This window comes from Columba livia, chromosome 1, assembly GCF_036013475.1.
Source record: "Columba livia isolate bColLiv1 breed racing homer chromosome 1, bColLiv1.pat.W.v2, whole genome shotgun sequence".
Lineage (NCBI taxonomy): Eukaryota > Metazoa > Chordata > Aves > Columbiformes > Columbidae > Columba > Columba livia.
In genome coordinates, this window is record NC_088602.1 from 197,177,574 (window position 1) to 197,204,758 (window position 27,185).

The window sequence follows — 27,185 nt, forward strand, 5'->3', positions numbered from 1 at the left end:
GCTGGCAGTACTTTGTGATTTGGGCAGGAACTTCTTGTGTGTACTGAAAGGCTAATTTTGCTAATGGCAGCGTGATCCACATTAGATTGTCAGTTTGGCAGAAAGTTCACATGGTTTCTAAACGTGCACTAGTTATGAACCAAGTGTAAGTTGTACAAGAGAAATCATTTCATTTTCACTTAATGAGTGTGCCCGACTTGTTGACTGAATATCGGGTTTATTTTTTTTGTTTTCTCAAATTTGGCAGCTGGCCTGTGGTGCTGCCACCTTGGCTTGATTCCAGACCAGCGCGAGGTGTTTGCTGGGGCTGTGTGGGGTATGGAACAATGCCATTGCCTCAGCGCATTCAGAACACTGATTGCATTCTTAGCTAGTTGAAGGTGGCATCTTAAGAAAACAGAACCCTTGTTCACGGTAGTGTTACACAAAATGAAAAAAATATTTAGAGAAAGTAGCTGATTAGGCTTTTAAACCTTACATTTCACTTGCTAAGATGCAATTTGTTATTCTAATAAAAAAATCTATATTTTTTTTTTCTCTTAAACTATTATTTCCTTTAGTGGTTTAGCCGCTTGATTTAGCTAATGAATTCTAAATTCCTACTGGCAATTGAAACTGATGCATCTTGAGATACTTGTTTTTCTTATGTCACCCCATACCACCGCAGGGCAGGTGATACTTGCACCTTTTTTTGTACATATGCTGCTGAAATGTGTTGACAAAGGAGAATGGTTTCTGTAGGTCCTTCCTTCAGCGTGTTCACTTTGCTGTGGAGGAGACTCCATCGCTGTTGTGTCCCAGCTGTCCCTTGCAGTGTCTCCCAGGCTGGGGAACACTTTGCTGGGGAGATTTCCAAATAGGCTGGGACTGTGTGCAGGACTGTTTGAGCTCTCTGATAGGCACTCATTTACTTTTATATGGTTAACAGATCCACAGAATTTATACTTTTTAAAAAACTCCTCTGTCATCAGATTAAGAATCCGCTCAGTCTTGCTTCTGATGCCTCGTGTATGGATGCAGCAACACAATCATTTAGCAGTGATGCAAATAGAAGTCCTGAGAGCACTGGAGATGAATTGCCTGTAGGTTGTGTGTCACGGTGATGGATTCCTCTCCATTATTATACAGAACTATGCAAAGGCTGAGAAACAGATCTGGGAAGGTCAATGAGATGATTATTCTAGATATGCCATAAATTTCATTCATTTAACGTTAAAAGGATGAGACAGTGGTTAGGGGATTTAGGTTTCCCTCAGTCTGCTGCTATGGAACTGTACAGCTGTTAATTTTTGAAGCTCCTTAATAGCTCTGGCCAGTTTACATTTGTTTTTTTTTCCTTTTTAGCACCCTGCACTCTCTTTCATACCATTTCACTGTCTGTGGTGAAGTTTGTGTATTTCCTTTGCTGAGAGCCAGTGCTTGTTTGGGTGATGAATGAACCTGCCCTCTTTTCAGGATCACTGTCACTGCTGAGAGAGGAAACAGCTCATGGAACCACAAAAGACAGTGTGTACCTGCCCAGCACAAGTGGATCAGTATTCCCTAGTAGCAAGCTGCAAAAAACCTATTTTTTCTCCTAAATCTTCCTTAGTTCTTGACCTTTTTGAGGTGAAGTTGAAGACTGGAGGTGTCTAGTTTACACCAAGAATATCTGTTGTGTTGCAAACAGGAGTTTGAGACGCTTCAGTATTGGCCATTCCTCTTCTTGCAGCGAGGTCGTAGTGCATCTTCACTGCATCCACCAAACACAAAGAAGTGCACTCTGTTCTAGAGAAGCAGGTTTCTCAAGATGTGCCTGTGCACAAGAGCCACGGGCTTCTCAAGCTACACAGCTCCTAATACTGAGGTAGCGAGAAGCTGCATTTTGTTATTGATAAGAAGGTGATAATCTTCATTTAATGCGTTGCCCAAACCAGGCCTGTCTGTAGCTGGCAACTGGCTGTCTGTGGTTGCTCTGGAGCAGCCGCGCACGTTTCAGCCCGGAGAAGCGGTTTCCTGTTTGTTTAATGTTTTCTCTTTCTCAGGGAAAACATGTAATTTTGTTGTTCGGTAGATGGTGTAGGCTTCCACTTTTTCTGACTATAATTCATTCTGCTGATTTTTACCTCTATATGGTTTCCTGAAAACTGGCTTTGCTATAATCAGTCCCACGAGTCTTTTTTGGTCGGGACACTTACTGACAAGTAGCAATCTGGATGTTCCCAAAGGGAGCACTTCTGATTTTTGAAGTATTTTATGTTTCCCAGTTGGCTCAAAACAGTCCTCACTTGGTGACTTTGAGAGCCCATTCCACAGCCTTATGATTGCCCTCAGGATTCTTCATTTGAAGGCGTATTTATAAGTCCATATAGTCTATTTTGTTTGGGTTTTTTAACATTTTCATTGAAAGTTTTTAGGCAAGAGATTCAGGAAATTGTGATAGAAATGCCATACATGGGAAAAACAGGAGTAATTAACTCCTTTAGTTTATGAACATGTGTTTTCATCCATTATGCAGAAAAAAATGTTTATGCCATTTAGTCAGGCACAGCTCCTTTTCTGTTTCTGTTGTGCTCTGAAGGCCACAGAAACTCCTTGTGACAGATTTCCATCCCTTCGGAGATTTCACAAAAAAACCCAGTGCCAGCTGTTTTTTCCAGGCTCACTTTTTGGTATGTCTCTGCTAATAGGTTGATAACATAACTATTTGACGTTGGCTTTGTCATTGTATAAGTCCATATAGCAGAGTACATAAAGCTGGCAGTAATTGTGGCTGACAGTTGTTGTCTAACAGGCTACTTGGCCTCACGTCTCTTCTTCCAGCTGTTCTCCTTGCTGCGATGCTGCCGTAACACTGTAACATGGCTGTGAATGCCGTCTGCATCCTAGCTCTGATTTGTTTGTTTATAAAGAATTTTCAGATCCTCAGATTAAATGTTGTATTTGAGTAGAGGATGTTTATTATACCTGAATGTGATACTGCTGTATAGTTAAAATAGGCTTTGGCAAGTGGTTTACGTTCCACTGTCAAACAAAAGCAAACCCATCTGCCAGTTAAAACATAGAATGTCAAGGTGTGTAAACATAATGGTAGAATTTTTGGTGGCACAAACTAAAAAGTGTATGTCCCTAGTTTTGTTAAAGCACTGTAGTGAAAACCCTAAAATTTTGTGAACGTAACCTAAAGGAGGTGATGCTATCTGTGGTATATAAATACTAAAATATTCATGAATATGAAATATGCAAATACAGCATATTAAATATTAATGAACTTTTAATGTTAACCATGAGTAGAATTCATGTAAATGCCTTTTTTTCATAATCTCTGCAAACTTGAAACTCCGTGCTTCCCTTCACTTAGGGAAATAAGAACTAACATACATGTTAGTTTTGTACAGGTTTAGGGGACAGATTTAGATAAATTTTGTTTTTAAAATGTCACTGGTAATCTTGCATCTACTTTTGAGATACCATGGGTTGTTTTGCAGAGTTTCCGAGTGTGTCAAAGTGTGTCAAAGAAATGTTGCTCAAAGAGCTTGTGATATTCAGCCTGTATGTGTCTCAGCCCAGCTCAGAAGCTGGATGTGCAAATGCCAGCGTTTCAGAGGGAGCTGAACTTGGAGGTATTTGGCTTGGTCCTGTGTTTGGGCCACTCTGTTGAGCACAGCTCTGTAAACAGACTTATTTCTATGAAGTCTGTGCTTGAAATCTCGCTCTGAATAGCTTGAAACACCTAAGGACAAAAAAAGGCAGAACCGCGAGTGCTGCACATCCCGCTGTTATGGGGTGCTGGGGTTGGGAGCAGTGGTTCGGGTTGAGCCTGGTTGAATTAGCTACTATCAGGCAAAAATTATAGCTACTCTGGTTAAAAGTTCTGTAATAATATATATTTTTGTTTTCTCCCCCCCTCCATTAAACAGAAAGAGAATTTGACCCAAATAAACACTGTGGAGTTCTGGATCCTGAAACAAAGAAACCTTGCACAAGATCGCTCACCTGCAAGGTATTTTTCTTAGAAGATAAAATATCAGATGCTTTGTTATAGTTTAAATCCTACCACAGTAGTTTGAGAGGTCATACCTGCTCCTGTCTAACAGACAATGGGTATGGTATTCAGACGCTGTCTTCAGGTAATTGTTTTGAGTAATTCTGTTTCTTTGAGTCAGAGCATCTGCATTATTCCACTGATATTTCTGGAAAGTTTTTTTTTCTGTCATTTTGTTATGCAAAAAGCATTGATGTTTCATGTTGAAGCACAAATGTTATTTTAAATGCTCCTTTTTTGGTTCCTGTATGCAACAATGTTGAAGTATAGTCGATCTTTAGTAAAAACTTAACAAGATTTTTGTATACTACATTACTTGGAGGCTGCCCTTGCAATAGTAATGTCTCGTGTCAAAAAGTAGCAGCAATGTAAGACATTTCTAATGAACATTGGTACGTGTATGTGCTGCTTGTCAGTAGAGATAATCAGTTAAATTTGCTTTAAACTCTGTTAACATTTTTCAATCCAATGAAATCAATTTTTCATTGTAAGTTAAGAGCTACAATGATGTTATTTCTTAATATTTTAAACTTATTGAAATTATATTTTCTGCTTTGGAAAAGGTAAGTCAATAGACTCTGTTATATGAAAATTGCTGCAGAAAGTAATTTTAGCCTTGATGTTGGCATTTCTTAAGAATTGCTTCATAAATTGTCAAAGAAAATGTGGAATAACAGCTTTATTTCCATAACTGTGGCTAAAGTTGTTTGAAGTAGATTTTATCTTTGAGAGTTGTGGTGTATCGGAAGTATAGAGGACTCATAAACAATGTCATGCACACACAAATGCTTTTTAACCACCCTATTTTTAGACTCATTCACTTAATCATCGACGAGCAGTTCCAGGCCGTAAAAAACAGTTTGACATCCTTCTAGCTGAACACAAAGCTCGATCCAGGGAAAAAGAAGTTGCAAAAGACAAAGAGCATCCACCGTCTGCAAGGGAAAGCTTTCAGAGCCAGCCCACACCAGCACCAGACTCCCTGTCCGGATCTTCAGTGAACTCTGGCCAAGAATCTAAAGTAACATCTCCTGCAAAATCCAGACCACCAAATTCCGTACTTCCAAGGTAAGCGATTCTCCAGTTGCGGTGCTGCATTCTGAAGGTGCTGTGAGGAATGTCACAGTCTTCCGTACAGCTTATTTTATAAACATTTGGTATTTATCTGAGCTATTGCATGATAAAACATACTAATGTAAGAGTAGACTATGTTTGTATTAACCTAAAACTGTCCATAGTAGCCTGTGATTTGATTGGGAATGGGGTAAGGAGTTGTGTCCATCCTCTGATTGGAATCTCAGACTAACTGCATTTTTTCTGCTAAAATATTCAGTAATAATTAGGAAAGTTTACGTTTGAGTCATTCTGACACTTTGGGGAATAAAAGTCTATTTATGTGAACCAGGGTAGGTGCCAGTGGTGAAATTCTGTACATTTATGTAGAATTTTTCTCTCCAAATAATTGACCAGTTACTATAGTGGAACGTCTTGTAAAAAAATGTGTAGTTTACTGTAAATGACAATGTAAACAGCTAGTTCTTAAAACAGTTGATTTGAAACTACCCATAACGCATCTTTCCTCATCTTGAAGATTTTTCTTGTAAAGCACAAAAACAGTCTTCGGAAAAACAATGCAAACTAAAGACATCTCTTTAGAAAAATTAGCATGATATATTGGATTTACTGAATTCTACTTGCCCTCTGGTAAAGTTCCCATATGCTTTGTTTCATTGACTGGGGTGGTTTTTAGTACTAATTTTGGCTGGAGTAGATAAAGCTAAACCAGCTGGTTTTGTTCATATTTATTTTGTTTCATATTCCTTTGCAGAAGCTTTGGTCAGGATTCAGTGCCCATTTGGGGGGGCTTTTGTACTAAGATAGTCCCTACCTCAAAGAGATATATGATTTATTTCCTATCTCGAGTCTTTTCAGATGTTTGCTCTGTGTTCATCAAGCCATAATGACATGTTATTCATACAATGGCAGAGGAGGGTCTTAGAGGGTTTGAGTGAAAGGACAATGAAAGAATACCTGTAAGTAAATAATGTGGTGAGAAGTCTGAGTAATTCTTAGAAAAGGAGTGACCCTACACAGTCCTTACATAGAGAGGAGCATAGAGGGACAGACAGACTTTGGTTTTAGTAGCTGTTACAGCCAAAGAAACAAAACTGGAATGCAATTCAGTGATAGTCAGCTGAAGGAATTGCAAAGGTGGTGGTACATGAGGAGGGTGATTTTAGCCATCATACGTTGTGTTTGTACAGTCAATCACACTTTTGTTTCTGCTGCTGTGCCTCTATTGTGTTGTCCTGTCTGGTTTTGCAAGCAGCTGTGCCAGAGGCAAGGAAAGGCAAGGCAAGGCTGCTGCCTCTCTGCGGGGAGCCGGGACGCCCGCAGCTCTGCTGCTGAAGAGGTTGTGTGAATTCTCCCTGCTCTGATGGGCCAAAGCTCTCAGCGCTCACTGGAGGTGGCTTGCCATGACCTGGCTGACTTTTCCTGAAGGCTGAGGAGCACTCACACAACCTATATCCCTCGCTACAGCAAGTGCAGCAGTTATTTCAGGCTGATGGGCATTGTTGAGCGGTCCCAGCTCAGTTCAGAAGAGGGCACCTGTCCACAGTCTTAGTGACTGCTGTGTCACGATAGCATAAATTCATGAGCTTGAAGAAGATCTTCAGATTTTGCTCAATGTGGACCTCTCCTCCAGCCTCCAAGGTCCACATACATACTTGGTTGTACAGACTGCAGTTGAGAATCCTTTTCACCCTCATTTCTGATCAGATTTGTTTCCAAGCTACTTTTGAAAGGCAAGGCACCACTGTGCTCTGTGGTACAAAGGCATCTCCACTTTGTTTTGCTGTATTTTAGCAAAGGTAAAGAAAACCTACATGCTGTGATAGGTCCTCCCAGTTACTTCACTTACTAGTCTAGCTGTAGGGGGTGTCAGCTCAGATTTAGAACATTAATTTCAGTAGTATTTTTGTATGAAATAAAATTTCATAACTGGACCCTTGGGATCAATCAAGTAGCAGAGTAATGGTGCTATTTAAGAAGATTATACACATCTGATTTTTATTTGCATTTTTTATATAATTTGCCTCTCTCAAGATCCTAAACTCAACCTCGTGGCAAATTTAAAATCTCAAACAATACAAAGGTGCTTCTGCTAACATTAACTTCATGATAACCCCAATATATTTCTCACAAGACCAAATGTCAGCTATTCTGTATCTTACTGTCCTCCTTTATATGATCATTTCTAGTATAATTTATTTTGATGCTTCACTCCGGCAGGTAGGTTTGCTGAGCCCTTAAATACTGATGATTTAAATGTATATTCTCCTTCTAGACCATCATCTGCAAATAGCATAAACAGCAACAGTTCTTCAAACCACAGTGGGTACGTACCAGAACTGCCACTGCCTTCCATGGGAGGAGATTTAACAAGCAGATTGTCGAGTGATGAAGGAGAAGCGGATGGAGCTGAAGAATCTGAGAAATTAGACTGTCATTTTTCTGGACACCATCCCAGACCTCTTGGGGTATGTGTCTGTCTCTGGCATGCCGTGCTGTTATTCTTATGTAATTAGAGGGAAGTAAAAAGAAGTCATTTAATAAAAATGTAAGGAATGAGTACCTCACATTCTGTAAACTGTATTGTAAAGAGAACAAATACATTTGGCAGGAAATGGTATGGATGGGATAAGGTAGGAGAAGGTGACTGGTCAGTACGTATGACAAACATTGATAGTTTGCAGGACAGGATGAGCAGTAGAAAATGAGAAGTTCTAGATTTTCCTCTCAGTAGACTGCAACTTGGGTGTAATTCTGCCAAGCCGAGGCAAGTTGCATTGTTTTAAATGTGACATGAACAGGTAATCTCTTCGTTGTCATAGTTCTTATGAAATTGTACCTTGCGATTTGCCATAGTTCTGAAAATCTAAGGCAGCAAAGGGCTATTGCAGTGCTTTGTTGATTTTTGTAGTCTGGTTTGAAGCAGTAATTAAATATCATTTATGTGCCTGTATGTGGAGTTAGAAGCTATTGCTTTGTTCGTCTAAGAATTGCAAGTCTAGAGCACAGCATAGCCCGTCTGCTCTGCCATGGCTGAAGTATGTGCTGGTTTTGTCTTTCTCCCATATTAGTGAGAAATTTCGTTGTAAGTAGTAAGAGCTGCCTTGTGGCATTATCTCCACAGTGTGGATTTGTTTACACTGTACAAACCAAAAAGTAATGGGAGAACTCTTGAACTTCTAAGCAGTTGGTTCTCATAAAAATTGAGCCAAGGAATAAAATTAATGAAGACTTCACTTATGTGTTTTCCATGTGATATGCAGAATAAAACAAACACTGTGATAATTGTAGCATTGTCTACAGTCTCTAGAGCAAAGGCAACTTCTTACTGTCAGACATCAGGAAAAAGTATGAGCTGAACATAAAATGACTGTCCGATGAAATTCTGTATTTGGTTTTAAAACACAGAAAATCAGCATTATTATAATCCATATAATACTATGATATGCAGTAACCTTCTGCTTCCTTGGTACTCTTGTATTCTACTTCATTTTTGCTGGCTACTTCTTTATGAATTAAAAATTAAAGGCTCACTGCCTGTGTGTCCACACAATTTAAAAAAATAGAATCACAGAATGGCTGGGGTTCGAAGGGACCTCCGGAGATCATCTAATCCAGCCCAAAATAATGGAAGTGCAGCTGGTTCTTGTACAGACACCATCAGTGAGGCATGGCTGGCAAAAGCCATTTAGTTGTAGGATCCTGGTTCTGGATCAAAGCAAATCCCACTGACTCGCCTGTTCTTTGACATCTCAACATCTCTCAACTGAAGCAGTCACTGAGGGTGCAGCTGTTCTTAGGCCGTATCAAGGTGAAGTCAGTAAAGATGGTGCAAATCCCCTTCAGCACAGTTCTTGCTCACTTTCTACATTTTATATAGAAGTGAACTCTTTTCCTTGCATAGTCCCTCTCCCAGCGAAGTGGTAATAACAGCCGGGGACAAGGCAATAGCTTCTTAAACTGCCTCTTAGTGGGAACTGATCAGTATCACTGGGAGGTGAGGCCAGTTTATCAGCTTAGGTGGTAGTTTTAATTAACCTGTTTAACCTTGTCATGAAACAGACTTAAGGTAAACAGTTAAAGTCAGCACTTGCTCTCCATTAAGCTGAAAAGTACTTTAAAGGGATGCGTTCCTATCGCATCAGTAGCTTCTGCTCTCAGCCAGAATTTGTGTGCCTTGGTCCTTGCGTGATGGAGAGTTGTCTTGTTTTCTGAAGATGGTTTATAACAGGTTTCTCTCCCACCAATAGGTCTTGCGGCAGTTCTCTACATAACATAAGATCAGTAAAACTGAAGAAAGGGTAGATTCCCCATCGTACCGTTTCAGTGTAGTAGGACTTTGCAGGAAGTACTCCTGAGCTCTGCAGAATTCGCAAAGTATTTACTACTCCTCTAGGTGATTTTCAAACACTGAAGAGTGTACCTGGTGCTCTGTTATTGCGTAGGTGCCATGGATAAGAATTTATTTTTTTACTGAAATACCACTGGTGTGTTTATTTATTAAACAGATATTGAAGATGCTCTCATTGCACCTTGTTTCTCTTCGGTTCTATTTTTATTCCTGTTACACAATTACAAGATCTAATGTGCACGAAAGGATGTAACTTTTTCTGAGGCATTAAGAGTATTATTAGCCAGAATTGCTTCCTTAACAGTCCCACAGCATTTATATCCTTTCCATGTAACACAGGAACCTCATAGTAAACTGACTTGTTTATAATGTATATGAAATATACTTTATACTAAGCTTAAACATTATGCACATAGCTCATATATCATGCAAAAAGTATTTATCATGCAGATAGTGAAAAACACCTTCTTAAAGGTGTTTTTTATGCACAATACAAATTACAAAGGGGTTCCTTGATCTAAAAATTAGAATTATTTTATAATGTGGAAATTATTTTTTAAAACAACATTGAAATATCTTTGCTTTCAGTTTTGTTCATATGGCAGTCGCTTAATGGGAAGAGGGTACTACGTCTTTGACAGAAGATGGGACCATTTCCGATTCGCACTAAACTCCATGGTAGAAAAACACTTGAACTCACAGATGTGGAAGTAAGTGGGATTTTTACAGTTGGTGGGTATTTTAACATTTGAAAATCTGTATTAAATCATAGCAGTAATATGAATATAAGTTTTCTCTGTTAAGGAATATGCAGAACAACAGAACAATCTCCTATTCTGATGTAAATTTCTGACAGATTTAGGACTTTCTGTTAGTCCCTCTGAATCTGGGGAGGAATAATTCAGTAGCTCTGTTAATATAACTTAAAAGCATTAAAGCACAGTGTTTTCTGGGTTTGGAGGTATGTTTTGCTGTCGTATCATTTTATAACACACAGGTTAGATTTTGCCTAGATTTTTATACCTGTATCATGCAACCGTATCACCCGTTTAGACTTTCCTCTGTAAGTGTCATGCTGTAAGGTGCAACTCAACACTCATTTGCCTGTGCGTGACATGAAATGTGATGCTTTTTTAGTCCATAGTACCCTTGCTGGCTGTTGAGTCTTAAAATTCTGATTATTAGCCACTATTGAAGCACCTCTGTATCACATATACAGGTTCCAAGCACCTTGGCGGCACAGATACATTAAAATAGAGTGCACTTCTAAAAGAGATGTTGATTCTTTAAACAACATATGTATTTGAAAAACTCGTGGCATCTGCAGCTAGGATTGATTTTTTGGCGGTATTCTGCTACAGAATATACATTCTTCTTCCAGTGTAATGACCCTAAAGCGCAGTGTTTCATGTCACTGTTTATTATCAGGACTGTGTTATATTCACTGGATGCCAACCATTAGATAAACAAGGTTTGATTTTTATTTAAGTATCTTTTTGAAACTGTAAAGCTTGGCTTTTCTGACTGACCTGGTAACTTGATGATAACAGCGCTATTATGCTGGGAGACATAGTTTGGAAATGGTTGGGTTTGCCGTAAAAGGGCCCATCTCACGTCTGTTTACAGACAGATAATACTCTTCTACTTTGTAAATCTGGCTGTTAACTAGCGTCTGTCACCTTCCACAAATAAAAATAATTTGGTTTTCTTAAATCTGAGAAAATGTGTCACTAGTACCACTGCTATCACGAAAAACGAAAGTATAGTAGTTATATGATAAGAGAAATAAGCAGGCCTCACCCTGCTCCCACTAAATCCAATTGTAAATGTTTTCCCAAATTCTAGCTGTTAATGTAATCTCTAATATTGTAATGAATTCCACCCGTAGTGACTTGTCTGTATAACACAGGAAGCTCACAGTGCTTAACCCCTATTGTATTCTCCCGTTGTCCTCAGTGCTCCTCTGGACTGATCTTTTCCTGTCTTGCCCAGGCAGGAGTTTGTGTAAAGCCGTTATTTTATAACTGGTGCTAGTGCAGCTCTGTAGTTGTGGCTAAAGGTACAGGGAAGCAAGGCCATGTTTTGAGAATGGTAGAGACATTTACAAAGTACTTTTTATCCCTGGTTCTCAAGTACTTTACAAGGTGGGTAAGAATAATTGGCCCTTCTTCAAAAATAACCTGAGGAACAGATCTGATAAGCAGCTTTGTTCACATAGCACATCACAGGCAGTAGGGGCTTCCTCGTTTCTGGCTGCACGGACTGTATGTAATCCCTTATGTAATTGTGCCATAAACAGTGTTCTGTCTGACAGTCTCCATAGGAGGAATACCAGGAAAGGACACTTGTAATTAGGATTTGATTTATGATAAAACAGCACACCCAGTGCTGCTCTTTTATCCTTCTTCTCTGAGGGCAAGAATAAGTCTTCAGAAACTGAAAAGGTGTCAGTAGTGAGGATAATAAGGGCAGAGTTATGGTGATATGCAGGTTCTTAAAGCAAAACAGTATTAAACTGTGAATTAAATTTTAGTCTAAATAATGAGAAAAGCTCACATGATAATTTTCCTAGAAACATTATGGCAGTCTGGTTCTTTGTTAACACTGGGCTAGATAAAATAATAGAAGATGGTGGCTGAATAGGAAGGAATTTGAATACATTCCACTAATTTCACAGGTGGTATTAAATTTTATTCTCAGCATATTATTCAATGAGTTATGAAGATTATTAAGCGTTGTTTAATATTTTATCAATTTTTCAATATCAGTGAAATTAATCAATAACTAACCTAGCTAATCCCGTCTAAGCGGCTCTCAAATGAGCTGTTGGGAGTAGCACTGCATTGGGATGAGCTTGCCTCCTTTTCATCTTTAAGCTCCATGATTAAGTGCTTCACAAACCCCCAAACTGGCTTGTTTACTACGCTCATCAAATCTAACCTGTAAGTTTAGATTGATATTGAAACTGTTCCTCAACTTGAACTTTCAAGCAAAACATATGCAATGAATGAACCAGGGTGAGTGGAATGTTTATAGGTGCCACCGTCAGGCATTTTATTTGCATTTTTAATTGTTTGGTAAAACGGGAGAGGAAAAAATGAAATTAGATTTGTCACGAGGTGGTTAAATTGTAACACTGTGCATTTGACTGCTGCATGGGGCACTTGCGCTGAAGTGGAGCTCAGTTGTGGTTTGAGTTACATAGTTCAGGGCTCATGGGCCATGACAGAATTTTATAGGGAAAATTATGCTGCATAGTTCTTGACCTGTTCATCTTCTGTTAGGTCTCTGCTGCCTTCACAGACATAATGTGCCTCGTTTCAAAATTAATTTTTAGGAAAATATACTTCATGATCCAGCTTTCCTGAATCTTTACAAATTAAAACACACATGGTTTGGGTTTGTGGTTTGTATTAAATCCCAAAGAACCTCATAATGGAATTGCAAGTTTAAAAAGAGGGGAAAAAATCGGAAGTGAAAGTATTTTTAAGCCATTGCAGAATGCAGAGCTGATTTTGAACTGTGAATAGTTAAATATATGTGATTGGTAGAATAGGGGTCAAAACTATAATGAACTAGGTTTGCCTTTTTTAGTGAATTGCTCCTTCCCAGAAATCCATTCCTGTCTGCATTGTTTGGCTGGAATTTTTTATGGATCTAAAACTGGTTTTTTTTTCCCTTCTCTGTTTAGGAAAATTCCTCCCGCAGCGGATAGTCCCATGCCTTCTCCTGCAGCACATGTCTCCACTCCTTTTCCAGCATCAGTCTTGCAGCCTTTCAGCAACCCCAGTGCGGTGTATATTCCTTCAACACCTATCAGTTCAAGAATCACTTCTTCTCCCTACATAATGACGTCAGCCATGCTATCAAATGCAGCCTTTGTGACAACGTCAGAAACTAATTCCATTATGTCACACACTACAGCTTTTCCTCACGTGGCTGCAAGCCTAAGTATCATGGACTCCACTTTCAAGGCGCCATCAGCTGTGTCACCAGTGCCAGCAGTCATCCCTTCCCCATCCCACAAGCCATCCAAAACAAAAACCAGCAAATCCTCAAAAGTCAAAGACCTGTCATCTCGGGGTGATGAGTCTTCAAGTAACAAAAAGAAAAAGCCGCAGTCATCGTCATCATCGTCCTCGTTATCTTTGCAGACTTCTTCCTCATCTTCATTTTCAGGGTCCCACAAAAAGAACTGTGTCCTGAACCCCAGTTCAACTTTGAACTCCTATCAGGCTACATCTTCCTACAACAGTATGTCTGTGCACAATACAAATAACGGAACAAGCCCACTCAGTGCCAAATCGGAGCCCTCAGGACGGACTTCACTATCGAGTAGTTCGACAGACTCAGTGAAACACATGAGCATGGTAGTGAGCAGTATTGACTCTTCTAACCTGTCTGTATCTTCTCTGGTGCACCACTCAGGGGACCACTCCCTGGGAGCGCACAACGCAGTGTCTTCTCTACCCCTTTCGTTCGACAAATCAGAAGGAAAAAAACGAAAAAACTCTAGTTCTAGTAGCAAAGCCTGTAAAATCACTAAAATGCCTGGTATGAATAGTGTTCATAGAAAGAGCACTGCCAACCTTATTGCTGCAGTGCCAGATCCTACAAGCAGCTCCATCTCTCGGCAGGTAAGGGACCCTTCCAGTTATTTTTTTGCAGGTCATGTCTGACTTACGTGAAATATTTCATGTGTTCTGAAAATACTGTGTTTGCTTCAGATTGCTTTTCATCGCACAACTTAACTTTCTAGGTTAATACAGAAACTTACTTGTATTTGTTGTGTATGAATCACAGAAAGATGCTTTGAGAGGTAAACAAAAAAAAACCTACTTTCTTAAAATATTTTTGAGATTTTTTAATTCAGTTAATAAAGTTAGCCATTTGTATCTCTGAAAGTAAAATTGAATGTCCAGACCGGATAAATAATTTTTAGAAAGTAACTTTTTTTCTTAATTCTCATCTCTCTGAAATAAATGGTGTCATTAAAACAGGAAGATAAGAGTCAGCATTTATGTTTGCTTCTTTTCCCAAACTTGTTGCTGATTCATTTTCAAATGTTATGCAAGTCACCTCTTTCTCTTATGTAAAACACTTGCATCTACTGTTGGTCATACTTTCTTCTTATAGTGGCTGGTCTTTGGAACTACACTAGTAATCAAAAGCAGGAGGTAAAGTGGAGTTGATTGTATTTCAAATGTCTGGCTGGCAGCTAGTTTTGACGAGGATACTGAATTATATGCAATAACAAATAGACATTTCCTACTGTTTATTTATGCTATAAAGAAATGAGACTCGTACCCACTTAAGTATATGGGTCAAATAATGTTACATACTGTACATGCGAATATTAAAACTCTGGAAAATACTCGAAATCACTTTTGAGCTTTGCTGGTTTGACTTGCTGTGTTCTAGAAATGCAATCACGGTAGAAATTCCACAAAAAGATCAGTATTACTTAAAATGTTGCTCCTGTTCCTTGATGTAATAGGGCAAATTAAATTAAGAGAATAAGAATACAGAAAAATGCTCAAGTGACCAATGAATAGGCTCAGGTGGGGTTTTTTTCTAATTCAATTCATGCCTGGCCTAGATAGGTAGGTAACTGAAAGTGTTAACCACTGGGTTTTGAAGTATACTTTTAAAAGAAAAGGACGTGCATCCTGGCTGCAGCCTAATCGTTTGAAAATGGTGTTCCCAGCATTAAAGACCCAACACAAGTGGGAATCTTTGTTATTTTCACTGGGTGCTGTAACTGTTGGGTCTGTTGGTCCCGGCTCAGAACCAGGACGGGCTGTGCTGGGGCTGTGCTGCTCCTGGCTGTGCCTTGTGCACAGTCGGGCGGGTGGCAGTCGTGGCAGCACCGAGTGAATGGCAGCCTAAGGATGCAGAATATTCCCTCTTGGCATTCTCAGATCTCAGCAAGTCAAATTTCCTAGTGGCTCTTTTCTCATTTGAAAGATGGACGTATTTTATTGTGGAAGGGGTTTATGATAATGGTAGATGTAGAGAAGAAAGGTTTGCAAGCATGCCATGATGTTCTGAAGGGCTAGGAAAGATTTTACAAGGTTATGTATCTTTAGTCAAGATACTGAAGAAAAGCACGTTGCTACCTAGAGAACAGCTGTGACATGGAAAACAACAAGCTAAAGGGAACAGGACAGGCAGAGTCCTGCCCTTTTAGTCTTTGTGCACCACAGGAGCTGCCTTCAGAACTGGCTGTAAATAAAAACTTTTTTTCTGGCTAGAATGTGAATAGAAAACACTGTTTGAGTCACTGTGTGAGAAAGAGTAGATATGGAGAGGGAAACAAAGGCTACCTTACCCTTCATACGTGAAATGGCAATGTAACAAATGGTGTTGCAGAAGGAAAGGAGAAACCTGTGATGTTGGTGAAAACCCCGCCAGCCAACGCCACAGTCCCATCTATTCTGTAAGAAACTTACAGCTGCATTTCTCACTGTTTAGAAGACAGGCCCTTGCTGCCTCTCCATCAAGTGATTAAAGCTGATGTTCCTTGAAGTCCATTGACCTCATGAATAACCATTCAAAATCCAGTCATCTGCCAGTTGCAGGCAGGTGTCCATGGTTGGTTTTTATCAGCCTTGTAACCCCTGAGGAACTGCTGCTGTGACTCAACAGCTGTCTTCCCTTTTGTATCCCAACAGAGATATCTGCACTATGTTTGTGGGTCGTTGTAGAAAAAACTAAGACAGGCTGCACTTGCAGAGTGCTGTAATCTCTCCAGTATTGAAATGTGCAGATTGAATATTGCAGTATTTTAACTAAGGATTTTTAAAATGTATGTGTACTATGAGTTTGCACTCCAAAGAAATTCTTTGATGCAGTAAATTGATACAATTGCAAATTTAAACTTCTGGAGTTTGATTCTTCTGATTAATATTTGCTTTATTGGGCAATGACAAATGAAGGCTCTATGTGGAAGAAAAAAATAATAACTTAGGGCATGCTATGGTGCTTGGCCACTTGCTTTAAACTCCTCAGGAATGGAGAGGGTCCCCAGGGCCAAGTCCATGACCTTGAGCACTCTTTGCTCTCTTGTTGCTGAGTAGCTGCACTAAGTGACTCCAGTAACTAGAAAAACGAGTATTTTGGTCTAGAGAGGTGAGGTTTTATAATCTGTATTCCTCCAATAACTGTTTCCTATGTTGTTTTCTGACCTGTAATAGTATTTATGTGCCTTTTGAGAGTTTACTTAAAGTATACAGGCTCTGAGAGATAATTATTACTTTATCTGAAGAAGTGTATCCTTTGCAATAGCAAAATACCTGTGTTCCAAATGCAAGGCAATTAGTAGCACTTCACACAGGAAAGGGAAGCCCATTACCAGCATCTCCATTCAACTGACAAATATGCCTCTCAATACTGCTCAATTAATGTCTTTCAGATTGGAAAAAATAGCAGTGTAGCTTTGTCACAATCCAGTCCTTCGAGTACATCAAACCCCGTACACAACAGACAAGTAAGTTGCTTTGGGAAAAAAGCGTACTTAAGTAGTCTGTAAGCGGTTTTGAAATCTTTTATATTGTAACACCTTAAAATGCAAATTCATTATGAATACAATTCTTTACAGAAACTGTCTGTCAGTGAACTAATATTAGATTTCTCCTCTCACTTATTTTTTTCCAGCTGTTTTCCCCTCTGAGATTTATGAATAACAAGTCTTCCTCTTGTGTTTTACTACCTGCAGTACACCTCAGGTTGGCTTATGTGCTGCACACTGGCTGTTGCTTTGGTGATATCAACGCAGCAGCAGCAGAAACTGTGCAGGACCCAGCTAAGCTGATGTGTTTTTTCTGTCCAGCTTCCCCTGCTGAGATGACGCAGCACAGTCCCCAGACTGGCATAGAGGGGACAGCATTTAAAAATAGGCCAGAAGTGACAGCAGCACAAGGACAACAGAAGTGGGACAGAGAAGGCAGGGCACTTGACTATTCAGAGAAACTAATCTGAAAGCATAACTGAGCTAAGCATGATCTGAGTTCTTAGACTGTGAAAAATCCATAGCACTTCCACCACACCTGTTCATCACACAGACCGCTAGTCAGAGAATTATAATAAATGCTGTAACTCAGCTTTTTTGTGAGGACAGGTGCTTGACCCATGATCCAGCCCTCATCTGTCAGGAGGACTGATAGACTAGTTGATTTTTCTTAATATGGCGTCTACTGTGTGACTCTCCAAGTTGAGTACTTTATCAAGAATTCATTATCAAGATTCTTGATATGAAGAGGTTTCCCACCTTAGCAAGGTGTAATCACAAGTAAACAAAAATTCCAGAGGATTTTTCTGTACAACCAGTCAGTATTTCAGAATTCTGTTCCATATTCTGGCTAAGTCATACAGGAGTAGTTATTCAAAATGGCTGTGCTGCTTAGTTTGTGCTGTGTAGACACAGCAAAAGAACACTATGCTTGTAGTAACGATAACCCACAACTGTATCCCCATTAAACGTATTTTAAATCACTCATATGTTGAGATGAACTGCCAAACAGGATTTTTTCCCTCTTGGTGTTGAATGCGAAGCTGTATTTGTATAGCAGAACTACTCTGAAGGGAAAAAAGTGGACAGTTTCTTCATATTCATAGTGACTGACATTTGCTGTGTGAGACAGTCATCCAACTGCCAGGAACAAACATGGGATAAAGCTGTTCTGAAGTGGAAAACTGGTTTTGCTTTAGCCTCCTGCATTAGTATAAAACACACAGTACCTGAGGAGCAGAGCTTGTGGGGATCTGTTGCCTTAACAGAACTAAACATTAATTTTGTGGCAGCCTTATGTAAACAGAGGCTATTGCTGAGCTTTTCAGCTGCCTGTTTCCGTAACTTTATCAAAAATAGAAGTGCTTGTTTGTTTAAGCTCCACAAACTCTTTCTTGTTAAAAATATGTTTCAGTCACTTCGGTACTTGAGTATGGAGCTCGGAATACAAATAAAAAATCAAGATGTTCTAAGTTTTATTAAACTTTTTTTTAAACTCTAACACAGGATTTTAGTATTTGGTACCATGAATAATGATTACCTGTCTAATGAATGCTTGCCACTGTCAAAATAAATCTGAGCTGCTTTGTTGACAGCTTTCGTCTCCAGTCTAGCAACTGAATGGTCTCTAAACAAAATTTTAGTCTTAAACTGTGCTATAATATTTCTTTGTAAAGGTGTTATTAATTAGGTCACAATAAGTGGATCTGCAAGTATATGTTATGGCAGTCAAGATATTACCGGGGGAACCTGAGCTCTCTTGTTTTTAATGTTAGTGTTGTTACAACCGTGATAACCAGGGAGCCCCAGTGAAGCAAGGTCTGCAGGCAGAGACAGTCTCTGCTGTACACTGGGGTTTATAGTTGGAAAAAACAGGCCAGTTTTCATGAATACAAACCTGAAAGGCTTTCAGCAATGCAGTTTGAAGCAGAATTGCAGCCGCCAAGGTAAATGTGAGTACAGAGCAGTTACTCCGGGTTGCCTCCAGCGTGTTACCTGCTCGGGCAACCTGTCAGGGCGAGCTGCTGCAGCAGAGGGGTTGGATGGGAGCAGATTGTTGCTTCTCCAGAGGAGGCAGAGGGGTCCTCAACACGGGGTTGAGTGACTGGGTGAGAAGGAGGCACTGTGGAGCTGGCGGTGGCTGTGAAGCCAGGCTGGTTGAAGCCGTGCTGGCCCATGGGCAGTCGTGCGGGGAACGCTGGCTTCCTGCCACAGGTGGCCAGCCAGAGCCCAGGGGACATGGGCAGTGCTGTGACAGCCACCAGCCACCCATTGCTGGGTGTTTGCCATTATGGAGCTGTGAGATCAAGATGCCCAAGGGTGGTTTTGATTTCGCACAATTAGTTTCTTTTGGTGATTTGCCGCATTTGTTAAGTACACTGTGCTCTGGGGTTCTCCTGTGGGGACTGGCGGCTGCCAGGATAACTGTGGGCCTGTCTGCTCTCTCCCCTCGCACTAAACTCTGTCGATTAAACTCCAACAAATTGTTCTCATTTCATGTTTAATTTGAATGTTGCTACATCTGTTTGAGACCTGAACAGGGGCTTGTATACATAAAAACATGCCTGTTTTTCCAACTACTGTTGCTTTAATGGAAAAAATAATACTCTTCCTTATAAAAGCTACTTGGTTTTTAACAAGCATTAATGGAACGATAGTTTTACAGTCAAATTATTTGTGCCTGTCAATACAGATTATGTATTAAAAGCTTGTTTTCTCCAGATTTTATCCTTGTTCTAGGTTTATAACTAATCAAGTGTTTTTGTCTTCATAGTGCTTTTAGGTGCCTGAATGTGTTAACACTTCAAGACCTCAGTATGCGGTGGTTTTTAAATACTGAGTAACTAGATCATTTTGTTAAGGGAAGGTGACAACGTGTATGCTGTGTGGGGATTCCTTGTGCATGAAAACATGCTGTGTAGAGGAAAAGATTCTTCAGAGTTGTCGTCTAATTGCTGCTCTTTACTTGTAATGATACACCAAGTTAATGAACATGAGATTCACCAAAGCTTACTAAAATCAGGCAGTCCCCAAAGGAAGTGTGTTGTTTATTCAAAGCAGTTCCTTTTCTTAAAGGTCTAATGTAATCAGTAAACAAGAGGGAATTTAGTTCAGGGACTTGACATAAATTCCTGCCTTGAGTTCTGTCAGATGCAGATGTTATTAAAGTATTATATACTGAAAGACATTTTGTGATTTTTGAACCTGGCTCTGGTTTCTCTTTTAGAAGACATCAAACCGGACTGGTAGAATAAGGACTCTTCCATAACAAGGAAAAGGAACCAGCCTATAATCTCTAGCTCTCAGCAGCCCTACTCCACAGGGTTTTTCTTTTCTATGTCCTGCAGATGGATTTAATCTTTTATGAATTTGTGGTTTTAAAGATCATTAAATTTACAGAAAACTGTAATAGTGATTTGTTTAGTTTTTCACTTGTATTTGCCACTGATCTGTGCATTCTGCTTGGTTATGTTTCATGCCTTTTAAAGCTGTTAGCATTGCAATGCTCCCTTTGTTTCCTTACCAGAACACAGCGGACATTCCAAGAAAAAAATCCAGATCATGATTTGAATTTATTTAAAGGATCTCCAAATTTTTTAATTAAATTAAAATTACAGTAATTCTGTATTTAAGCTTGTCCTATGGATAAAAATTGAGTGCATTTCTTAGTAATTTGCAAACAGCTGGGGCACTGCAACTTTAGGGACTAATCCTGACTGGTGCTCTGTACCTACAGCATTTAATAATTTCAGTGGGAATTCTGAGTGTTCAGCCTCTTCCAGGATCAGGCTCTTAAGGAATCTATACTCAGTCAATGCATAGAGGATTTTTGCACCAAACTGTAATTAATGTTATCAGGGGCTCAACATGCAAAATCCCCGTCTCTCGGGGGATTTCTAGACCCTTAAGACCACAGCACTTGATAACTTCAGTGAACAGTTTGGGTTTGCAAGGACAGGACTTGAGCAGATTGGCTTGCATTAACAGAATTGCACTGACAGTGTTTCTTATAGGATTACTGCAGAATTTTTTAATGAAATATAGATTTTATAATCAGGAAGCCAATACTAGGTACTGGAACAATAGTACAGAGGAGTTAATTTTTATTTCTACAGTGTTAAAAGTGCACTTATATGCTGGTTTATTTACATCTTGGGGAAAGGCGAGAGACTGCAAATAGGGAGATTATTACTACTTTCTTTTTTAAAAAAAGAAGGCTTAAGGCAAATTTTAAGACTAAAAATGTTTAAGCAATTCTAAACAAGGCTAGACCCTTTGAAAAAAGTTTAGAAATATTCTTAAAATAAATTTTTATAGTGTTAATTTTGTAATAATTTATGTTTTGCTATACTTCAGAGCTAACTGACCGGTATAGTTTCAGAAACAGTATGAAACTTAGGAAAGTTGAAGCAATGTTTATATTTTTAAGATGTTCTTTGAATTATGTTTTTATTGTACATTTCTTCAGACTGAAAAATGTGTACATATCTTTGTTATTTTTGCACAATTTTTGTCTTGTTCAGTTTTAGGAGCAGTACTATGTTGATTCTTTTAATTTATTTTGAGTTATAAAACTGCAGGAGTTGAAAAATCTCAGTAACAACGTCATCCTCTGTAATCAATGAACTGCTATTTCTAGTTGTTGAGGGAAAACAGTGGTTGTGAGATTCAGTGGTTGCTTCTGAGAAATAGTGCTAATCAGTGACTGAAGGAGCAATGTTGTAGTTTTAGGAAGCTTTAGCTCTTTCCATGCGTCTTTTCATTGGAAAGCTGGAATATGGAGCCTGTCCTTTGAATGCTGCTTGATTTTTTTTCAACTGGCTTACGCCTGACAGCATTTCAGGAAAGTTAAGCACCGAGTAAAATCCCACAGTGTTCTTTCATCATCAAAGAATCATTACTTAATTATCTGTATCAAAAAAATCAGCCTGAAAAGTGAAATGGAAGTAAATCTTTGGAAAAAATGGATACAAACTGGACCAGCCTATAATGCATTATTAGTGTAGCATTCGCTCAGTAGTTCTTTTTCTTCCCCATTTGCCTGAAAATCTTGTGATTTGTTTCCAGCAATAGAGGCTCAGAAGCTTTGGTTGTTACACATACGCAATGCATAGGCCCGTCAGCCATAAAAAGCGACTTGGATAACTTGTATGCCTTCTTTTGTATTGATGTAACAATTGTACATAGTGCTGATTGACCTTTGTAGAGAATAGTTTATACAGCATATTCTATTATTGCTGATTCTCAGTGAACTATTGTTTTAAAAAAAAAAGAAGAAAAAAAGAAATTTTTCTATTTACACCTTATATTTTGTTATGCTGTTGACCCATGGCACTTTAACAAAACTCTGTGGGTTTTGCATAGCTGGTCAGTCATGGGATATATTAAATAACTGTTGTTGCACAGAAATGAATTTGCACCTGCTCTATTGTGCTTTCCTACTACAGATTTTAGAACCTTTTCCAGAAGACTTTTGAAGAAAGCATGTCCAATCATTCTAAGAAAAAAAAATGCCATACTTGTACAGCCAATTTCTTTTCTACAATCCATATTTTGTAACACTAAGTATTTTCATTCTTTGTCCTGCACCTTTATGTATTAGCAGTATCAAATAGAATTCATTCCATGCTTGTGATAATTGTAAGCAGAATAAATGTCTAAAGTAGGTGTAAATAGTAAATTCTATGGCTTACAGTTTTAAAAAGGAAAACCAGAACAAACATGTATCTGATTGATACTGCCATGGTTCAACACCGGGCCTGGAGATATTCTCTAGTGAGCGATTGTATTTTTTGTTTTTTGCTTTATTATTATTATTTTTTTTTGTAACATGGCTTTGTAAATAAAATAATTTATATGTTTGTAAGAAACAGATAAGAGTTTGTCATTATTTATCTTTGCAAAGCAAAAATGGTATCTATTGCATATATATATATATATATATATGCATATGTATTCTTTCCCTTGTTCTTCCCAGAGGCTGAAGTACACATTGCAGGCAGCCAGCACTGAGAATGTGACTGGGAGTTCAAAAGACCTTCCCAGCTCTCTGTAGAGGGCAGAAGTGCTCTGGGATTATTTGTGACATTTGTGTCTAAAATATTTCTATATTTACATGTCCAGACACGTGTGACAATCAGCTAGTGAGGTGTCTGCATGGATAAATCATTTTGAAATTCCTTTGCTTAGCTGAATGCATTTTCTCATTCCTTATCAATGTAAGAATTAACTTTGGTAAAGCTGCTAGATTTAGGAATTCTCACTTCAATGGGCAGTACAAATTTATAACCAGTCTCTTTATCACTGTTAATGCTAAAAATGCAGCTTTTATCTAGGCGTTAAGATTCTTGTTCTGTGTAAAGCCTGTTCCAATTACAGATCAAATGAGATTTAAATTGTTTGTTGGCTTGGCAGCTCTGCAGAGAGGATTGCAGTTTTTCCTCTCACTGCAAACATCTTCTGCAATTCTGGGGAAGATGCACGCTTTAATGCTCCTTTGCTGAAGTATCTGGAAACTTAGCCTTGGAGATCCTGTAGGGAAGCCACTCACAATTACGGTGTGATCTTTTTTAAAAGTAAGAAGTTTGGACTGCAAACTGGTTTTGTATGCAAACACTCAGAACTGGCAGAGGAGATAAAGCTGGCCTGTGTTACAGGAAACAGTTACTGAAGGAGGAAAATTTTACCTTCTAGGCAAACAGCTTTTTGTGTAACATCTTGCACGTTAGACGCATGTGGCAAATCTAATCCTGAACTTCCTCTTCACTGCCCAATTTGTGCCTTGGTCTGAGCTGTTTATATCTTGAAAACTTTTTTTGTTCAATCTTGAGTAACAGTTTATCTGATAAAGTGGTTCCCATGTACAGCTGAAGAGTGACATTCTGTTTGTTAGATGCTTCGTTATTTCTAGCAGCCATTAGAAATTAAAGCAACAGCCAAGAAAATGGAATATTGCAGCCATGAGTTACTAGTTTCTTGCCATCATTGCCCATGGCCAGCAAAGGCCGAAGACCACTAAATTTATTTTCCAAATATGACTGAGTCATTTTCTTAGCACTTGTTGGTTCATTAGAATGATTTACAAGCTGTTCTCTGGAGTTCATTTCCCCCACCCTTTTTTTGGTTACGCAACAAGTATTCTGCTTGTAGCAGTACTCTCTTGTATTATCTAACGCGCTCTAAACAGTTTCAGAGGGAAGCAGATCACACTAACTTTTGTATTCATTGTACTCTTAGTTTTTATGCTTCTGTTTTTACCACAGAAATATTTATTTTAGAAGAAAGTCGTTGCTGTCTGCAACCAGTATCTGTTTTACTTTTCCAAATCTGTCAGGATTCACAATTGGAAGAAATGCCGAATACTGATTCCAGAAATATTTGGAGAAGATTCATACAACAGATTCAGACTTCAGAACACAAGAATGCTTATTTCATGCAATTTTTATCCTGTTTTTTTCCTTGAGTACCACTTGAAAGCTACTACTCAAAACAACTACAAAGCTCTTTTAAAACATACTTTCTTAAGTATGAGAACAATCAAGTTGATAATTCAGCAGCAGGTCCCTGGAGAATCCATCATGGATGGTGTGCATGCTCTTGTTGTCATTTTGTAATGCATCACAAGTGACATGGGCGGGATTCTTCTGTGTGTTATTATATTTTTTTTTGGAGTTTCTGACTGAGCTGCAGCAATATTTAGTTCTAGTCTGTGATCTGCTCTCCCTACAGAAGGGAGAAGGGAAGCTTTAGGGAAGCTCCCCCTGTTTCAGGGGAAGCTTGCCAGAAATAACCATCAGGATCCATGACAACATGATCTGAGGGAAAGGACACCAGCCAGGATTCAAGATAGTGCACAACATTTAACTGCCACTTTGCAGCTTTCCCAAACCTGGAAGATTTAGCTCTGAAACTGAATCTGGGTGTGATTAACTTGCAGCAGTTACTAACATGGTTGATGTGACACCACACAAAACTAGTTTTTCAGAAAATCATGAACAAAGTGTATTTACAGAATGCTGTGAGTATAAAGGCCTGTTGGTGTAAATAGAGTGAACGGCCTGATGAACTCCTGACTGCAGCCCTGTGAATCCCCTCTCTGTGTCAGCTGTTTCCAGCCTGGCCCCTACTGAGGCCGAGGAGGGACTGGTGACAGAGTGAGCATCACCACAGAAGAGAAATCATCATCCCTTCCTCGTGGCAAATTTACTCAGTGCTGAGTGCAGAACTGTGTCACAGGTGAGCAGACAGGTCACTGGGAAGGGACTTCTCAAGCTCAGTCCTTCAGGCTTTCCCACAACAGATGCAGAATGTATAGACCTGTCACTTTAGTTCTGAAGATACTCGCAAGAGCCTATACAAGAAACTTTCCCTTCTGGTCATCTCCACGCTTTGCCTTCCTTTTTCTTTAGTTTTCTCTTATTTTGACACATAATCAGCTGGGGATTTGGGGCAGTTGAGTTTGTTTGTTTATTTTAATCTTGCCTTGAGTTACTTCTTCCTTGTCAATTCTCTTTAGGATTTGTGTTTGAAGCCCATAGCCTGAACAGTAATACCAATACGGGGCTTGCTGCTTCATTATCAAGGAGACCCCAAGAAGGTGCAAAAAGCTGATTTTCATTTGTGTTATTTTGCAGGCTGCATCAAAGGGCTACAGCTTCACACCCTGAGCATGGGCGCTTCCCAACAAAGAAAACTTTCCAAGGGAAATGTTCCATTTGTGCTCCTTAACCTAAACTAATAAGCCAAGTGCATGTTTGCTTCTGGAGTACGTAACAGACTGAGTGTTGGGCCCTTCATTCCTCAAAGACAATTCTCTAATGCCTCTTTTCCTTACCCCTAGCATATTACTGGACCACTCACTCCCATGACCTCCACTATTGATCTTCCAATCCCAGACTTCTTTCACCTGCAGTTGAATGCCAATGACACCTGGAAGATACCAGCTTCTCCATCTCGAGCTTCTGTCCAGGGCCTTTGGGCCCAGACTGCCTTCAAAATCCATTATGAGATTACCAAGAAAGGAAAAGAGGAAAATAAATTGGAGCACAAAGTGAGTGGGTAAGCGCTGTAATAAGCCTCTGGTTCCAACTCACCACTTGCCCTGACTTAAGGGGATGTAATAGCAGCCTGCTAATACTCATGAGGAGGTCACCAGGAGATCAGAGCCACCCTTCAGTGCTGCACAGTGGGAGAGCAAGAAACAGTGAACATAAGTTGACACAAGGGAGGTTCAGACTGGATACATGGAAGAGCCATACTGCCACGGGGATAGTCAAGCATTAGAACAAGTTGCTTAGGGAGGTAGGTGCCATCTCCAGCTTCTGAGATTTTCAAACCCAAACCAGACAAAGTTCTGAGCAAGCTGCTCTGACCTCAGAGCTGACCCAGGTTTGAGCAGGAAGCTAGACTGCAGACCTTCTGTCCTATGGTCCAGATGTGAAGGAAGCAATAACGATGATCTAACTCCTCTCTCAAGGATTCATCTCATAGAGTCATTTTCTTAGAAACACTCCCTCATGCCTCCTTCGAGTTTTTTCCTAATACCAAACCTTCTCCATTGCTTGATCTTTGTTATTCATTAACCAGCTTTTTTTTGATAGCTGTATTTCCCAGTCAGAGCTGGTGATGCTCAAGACCTTAGTATTGGCCTTTCTCACTCCACTGCACCTTTCCTAGATATGTATTTCACTGAATTTTTTTTTCCAGATGTCCCTGATATATACCACAGAGTTTCCTTTGAGTCACTTTACCTGCTTTGTTTCTAAGGCAGCATAGGACAAAGCAAGGAAACTACTGTACACTCTAACAAGTCTTGTCTTTTTATGTTCATGGAACCAAGCACTTCAGCTGTTCTTCCAGAATGTCAGTCTTTTGACTAACTGTGTAACAGGCTACATGGCATTTTTTTCTAAATCTACTGTCCCAGTTACCAGTATATTCTCTATTACAACACATGCACTGTTGCAGTTCATATGAAGAGTATGTCTATCCTTGACACCTGTGGGAAACCATCTACATTGACATTGACCTCCACCAAATGCTGATGAATCCAGAAAATAATTGGACTGTAGGGAGTAAGAGAAACTAAGGCAATGGAGATGGATCTCTGATCTCACCACCCGATGTAGTGTGAACTCGCTCTACAGATAGTGCTAGAATAAAATCATCTGTGATCTTAAGAGCTGTGGGCTCAGAGCCACAATTAACAATCATATATCTCAAAGAAT

General features: G+C 39.4%; 1 protein-coding gene across 6 annotated transcripts in view; it reads left to right on the forward strand.

Annotated features, from left to right (window-relative positions):
* The window catches only part of ATXN7L1 (ataxin 7 like 1), a 114,111-nt gene extending 91,275 nt beyond the window's left edge, over positions 1–22,836 (forward strand). For 5 of the 6 annotated variants that reach the window (XM_065049052.1, XM_065049055.1, XM_065049056.1 and 2 more), the window contains 7 exons: positions 3,900–3,982; positions 4,836–5,092; positions 7,374–7,566; positions 10,038–10,159; positions 13,141–14,086; positions 16,864–16,938; positions 20,186–22,836. In XM_065049052.1, coding sequence (XP_064905124.1) covers positions 3,900–3,982; positions 4,836–5,092; positions 7,374–7,566; positions 10,038–10,159; positions 13,141–14,086; positions 16,864–16,938; positions 20,186–20,227 — 1,718 coding nt within the window. In that variant the 3' untranslated portion in view covers positions 20,228–22,836. Of the gene's footprint in view, positions 1–3,899; positions 3,983–4,835; positions 5,093–7,373; positions 7,567–10,037; positions 10,160–13,140; positions 14,087–16,863; positions 16,939–19,732 lie in introns of all 6 variants that reach the window. The other variant, XM_065049054.1, reaches the window with a different exon arrangement.
* Positions 22,837–27,185: the final 4,349 nt, after the last annotated feature.